Source organism: Rhincodon typus, chromosome 11 (assembly GCF_021869965.1).
Source record: "Rhincodon typus isolate 14 chromosome 11, sRhiTyp1.1, whole genome shotgun sequence".
In the NCBI taxonomy this organism is placed as follows: domain Eukaryota; kingdom Metazoa; phylum Chordata; class Chondrichthyes; order Orectolobiformes; family Rhincodontidae; genus Rhincodon; species Rhincodon typus.
The window spans coordinates 35,382,974-35,387,966 of NC_063342.1; the positions used below are offsets into that span (position 1 = coordinate 35,382,974).

Genomic DNA, 4,993 nt, shown 5'->3' on the forward strand with positions numbered 1-4,993 from the left:
TCATCCATGATCTTTAAGGGGACCTATTATTTCCCTTGTTACTTTTTTTAAACCTTAATATACTTCTGAAATCTCTGGATTCTCCTTAACTTATCTGCCAAGGCTATCTCATGTTCCCTTTTTGCCCTCCTGATTTCCCTCTTAAATATACTCCTACTGCCTTTATACTCTTCTCGGGATTCATTCGATCCCTACTGTCTATAGCTGACATAAGCTTCCTTCTTCTTCTTGACCAAAACCTCAATTTCTCCAGTCATTCAGCATTCCCTACTCCGGATGTTGAAGTCTTTTCCTGGAATCAAAAGAACAATTTTGTCTGAACAGTCCAATAATGGAATCGTTACCTCAGCAACCATCTGGAGATGATGTCATGTATCTCCCAGAACCTACGTTCTGCTGTGGTTTCACAAAAGCTGTGTGTCATTCTCTCGTAACAGTCAATTAATGCAGAGACTAACAATTAATTTGACAGGGGAGGATGTTGCAGCGTTGAGGGTAGAAAACTGGAAAAACGAAGCACAACGGGCAATAGACTGAAGAATTGTGCAGACAGAACCTGAGGAATGGTACAGCACAGAATTTGGCCCATCTTGCCCATCCCAACCATAAAACTTAAGTTAAAGGAAACAAGCAAAGCAGACAGATGTGCTGTTGGAATACATGTGTGATAACCTGAGGACAGAATTGAATAAGACTGATGGGCTGCAAGCACAAGCTGTCACATAGATAATGACATGAGACAAAAAAACTGCAGATGCTGAAATACAAGGTAGACAAACAGGAGGTTGGAAGAACACAGCAGGTCGGGCAGCATCTGGAGGAAAGGAGCAGTCAACGTTTCAGGTATTACCCTGCTTCAGGACTGGATGTGGAGGTAGCAGGAGCTGCAGATATAGAGTTATTTTTTTCATGATGTGGTCAAAGAGTTGAAGGGCTGAAGAGGTCACAGCAATGTGGCAGTGAGAGGGACTCACTGAGTTCATGTCTGAGTGAGGCAGAGAGCTTCTTCAAAGTAGGCATCCTTTGAAGAGACTTTGCAGTGGTAAAACTTAGTTAGAAACAAAAATAACTGCAGATGCTGGAATCCAAGGTAGACAAACAGGAGGCTGGACAAACACAGCAGGCCAGGCAGCATCTGGAGGCAAGCAGAAGTCAATGTTTTGGGTATTACCCTTCTTCAGAACTGGATTTGGGGGTAGGGGGAGCTGCAGATAAAGAGCTGTGATAAAGTGATGATGTAATGGCCATAATGTAAGTAAATGTAAGTAAGAACAGGCACTAAATATTCTTGGCTATAAAGTATTCAGGAATTACCTGGGTGACAAAGCAAATAGAAGTCAAAATAAACAGGGAAAGGCGTGTGACAACTGTCAGGTAAAGAATATAATCAAACAGCAGGTGCTATATAGAGATAACAAGGGGTAGAGCTGGATGAACACAGCAGGCCAAGCAGCATCAGAGGAGCAGGAAAGCTGACGTTTCGGGCCTAGACCCTTCTTCAGAAATGGGGGAGGGGAAGAGGGTTCTGAAATAAATAGGGAGAGAGTGGGAGGCGGATAGAAGATGGATAGAGGAGAAGATAGGTGGAGAGGAGACAGACCGGTCAAAGAGGCGGGGTTGGAGCCAGTAAAGGTGAGTGTAGGTGGGGAGGTAGGGAGGAGATAGGTCAGTCCAGGGAGGACAGACAGGTCAAGGGGGTGGGATGAGGTTAGTAGGTCGGAGATGGGGTTGATTCAATATTCACAATCTTCCTGTCACTTGCTCTGGTCGCTTGGAGAAAAAATAAAAACGAACTTGCATAAATACACAACAGATATATTGACAAGGTCTGAACATAACTGATGATGTTTAACCCTCATTTGCAACTTGGTCAGAAAATAATAAAGTATAGGTATACATGTATCCTTGATTCCATGCAAATGGTGGGTACTTTGTTCTCAACAAAAGTACTATTGTGTGTCTGCTTAATCTCCTGAACTTTTATAAGGTCTGTGCACAAACTTAAACCACTATCTCTTTAGATACAAACTCAATAGAAGCAAAAATAAATAGCAGATGAAAGCATAATTCATGTAGTTTTAACACAATATCTAAATTACTAGGCTTCAACATAACCCAACATTTTGTCATAAGTTGGTGAATCAGTTTTTCTAACTTTTTGGAAAAAATTCTCCAATTTCTGCTGAGTGATTTTATTAATATTTATTAACAATATTAACAGCAAAAAATCTTTATGAATTATGGTTTCATATTCCTTTTATTATTTGCTTCAATCACACATATATCCGGATTTAGTAAAGTTTAAAGCTGCATATGGACTTTGTTATGCAATATATTACTGTCCAGGGTGTTAATAATGTGTAAAATCTTCCATGTGTTGTCCAGTAAAGCTTGCAAGATTAGCATTTACAATAAACTATCATGCATAAAATTTGAAATTATTTGCAAAACATGTCTTTAGATGCCTGTTTTCTGAAGTGCACTTTCTAACAGTAGTTAGAAACACAGGAACAGGACTAGCCCATTCAGCATCAACAGCCTGCTCCATCATTCAACCAGGTCATGACTGATCTTCAGTCTCAGAGCCAGTTGCCTGTCCTATCCTCATACAACTTGAACATCTTTACTACATGGGGAGGCAATGGTCTAGCAATATTATTACTAGACTATTGATCCGGAAAGTCAGCTCATGATCTGGGGACCTGGGTTGAAATCTTGACATGGCAAATGGTAGAATTTGAATTCAATTTTAAAAAATCTGGAATTAATGGCCTAATGATGACTGTGAAAACCATTGTTGATTGTTGGAAAAACCCATCTGTTTCATTAATTTTCTTTAGGGACGGAAATCTGTCACCTTACCTGGTGTGCCCTACATGTGACTCTACAGCAATGTAGTTGACTCTTAACTGCCCTGTGGGTCATTAGGGATGGGTGGTAAATGTTGGCTGAGCCAGAGATGCCCTTGTCCCGTGAGTGAATAAAAAAAATCTAGAAATGTTTCACTTTCTGGATTGAACATGACAGGGCCTACACTGCCATCTGGGATATAGGATTCCAAAGTTTCACCAGCCTTTGGCTGAAGAAATTCCTTTTCATCTCGGTCCTAAGAGGCCTACCCTTTATTCTGAGACTGTTTCCCTCAGTTGTAGATTCCCTGAGACAGAGGAACATCCTTCATGCTATGGGTCAACAATGAATAGTGCCACTTGTAGAACATCTTCCGTTCAAAGTTCCGTTCTCACATTAGCCAGGAATTGTTTGATATTGTAATGGTTTGTTTAAGACACAAGCTTTTTTCTATTATTGTATAGTATGTGACACAGCAGTTTAATTCACTTGAGTTTTATTTCATGTCACCAATGTCCTGTCTCCAATGCAGGTTGCAGAAATATTTTTGAGATCAACCGGAACCTTGTTCAATTCTCCAAGCTTTAGAATGATTCTTTAGGAGAAATTAAATAGTACTACACATCTGCGTTTGGGACACCATTGCTGGAAGATCAATATATCTTGAAAGAAAAGATCATTGTGGACAAATTTGGAGTAGTTGAAAAACACTGTAACCAAGGCAAATAAACAAAACAGAATGTCGTGAATAACTTCTATTTCATAATATAAGTCTTGAAACATGCTAATTGAATGAATTAATTTTCTTCCTTTTGATATGTATAAATGTTCTTTACTTGATCAGTTTTAACTGCAGCATTGACACCGCTATTAAGCTCGCATTGATAAATGTTCTTTTGGCAAACACTTCCACTTCTCCCTTTAAAAAAAAAAAGTCCATGCAAATCTTTGGTCATCTCTCTAAACCTTGCCTTCTTTGGCATGGCATCCTTTTTTCTACTGGTACTTAATATGACTATTAAGTGCTTTGGGACTTTTTTTGTTGTCATGAGTGTTATACAAATGTGAGTTATTGTTTTTGCTGGAGCACAGCCACTGTGTGAAGCTTAGATACATTTTGTAAGTTACATTCTGCTCAAAGCCCAAAGCTTAATGATGGAACCAGGTGGTTTGTGGTGCATTTGGGAGTTGCTTCTCAATACCTTTTCAGCTTTATGACTTGAGATTGATTTCAGCCCAGCTAGGGGAAATGTAAAGTTCCTTCAGTGGAAGATTGGGTGGCAGTGTCTTTCAGAATAATATAATTTCAACTCTGGAATCCAATATTTATGTTTTAATTTGATTTCTTCAGACTTCCAAAGATTATGATTTAAAATATAAAATGGCAATTAATACACTATATTTTCAATGCCTCTTTGGAACAATCAATGAAATAATTCTTCTGATAATTGAGACTGAGATTAATATGATCAAGAGGTTCTGATAAAATCATGAACTCGAAAGGAAAAGGTTGGATGTTTAATATAATTAATGTCTCTCTAACATTTGCATTACATGCTGCAATGCACTCAAAACTGTAATCATATGCGTAAACATATTTATCAGTTGAGTTTGTAACCATAGCAGTTATCACAATCATTATGTATTTTGCCAAATAGTTTGGACTGAGTGACAAAAAGTGTGATCAGAATGAACAAATTTACTAGGAAAAGCTATCCTGCTATTCACAATGCCATATCAAATTAAACACTGTTAATACTTGTTTTTAAAACCGCAAATAATATTTGAAATTAAAACTGCTCAGACACTAATTCAGATAGATTTCCTTCCAATTGTTTTGAGTTAAATATATAAGGGTATATTGAACCTCACTATGCAATTTCAGTTAAGCTTGTGAGATTAAGGCACTTATGCAGTTAGTGGGTGTTTTAATTTGACGTTAACTTTAGCTCAGATTGTTAGATAAATTTTGTACAACTTCTCACCTGGCTGACTATAGTAATGTCAAAAATAGTTTCAAGACAAATTGCATTTCTATAGCATGGCTTAGGTAAGGAAAATGTCTCTGAGCAGTTAACTGAATAGAAGAAATGTGGTCACTGGCCAGAAAATAATAAAGGAAATTGAAGCTTGCTCTAGTGCA

The 4,993-nt window shown here is 38.1% G+C and overlaps 1 protein-coding gene across 1 annotated transcript in view; it reads left to right on the forward strand.

The window, feature by feature from the left end:
- The window catches only part of LOC109929783 (hydroxyacid oxidase 2 (long chain)), a 297,322-nt gene extending 292,661 nt beyond the window's left edge, over nucleotides 1–4,661 (forward strand). The window contains exon 5 of the mRNA XM_048603092.1: nucleotides 3,383–4,661. Within this exon, the coding sequence (XP_048459049.1) occupies nucleotides 3,383–3,438 (56 nt within the window). The 3' untranslated portion in view covers nucleotides 3,439–4,661. The remainder of the gene's footprint in view (nucleotides 1–3,382) is intronic.
- Nucleotides 4,662–4,993: the final 332 nt, after the last annotated feature.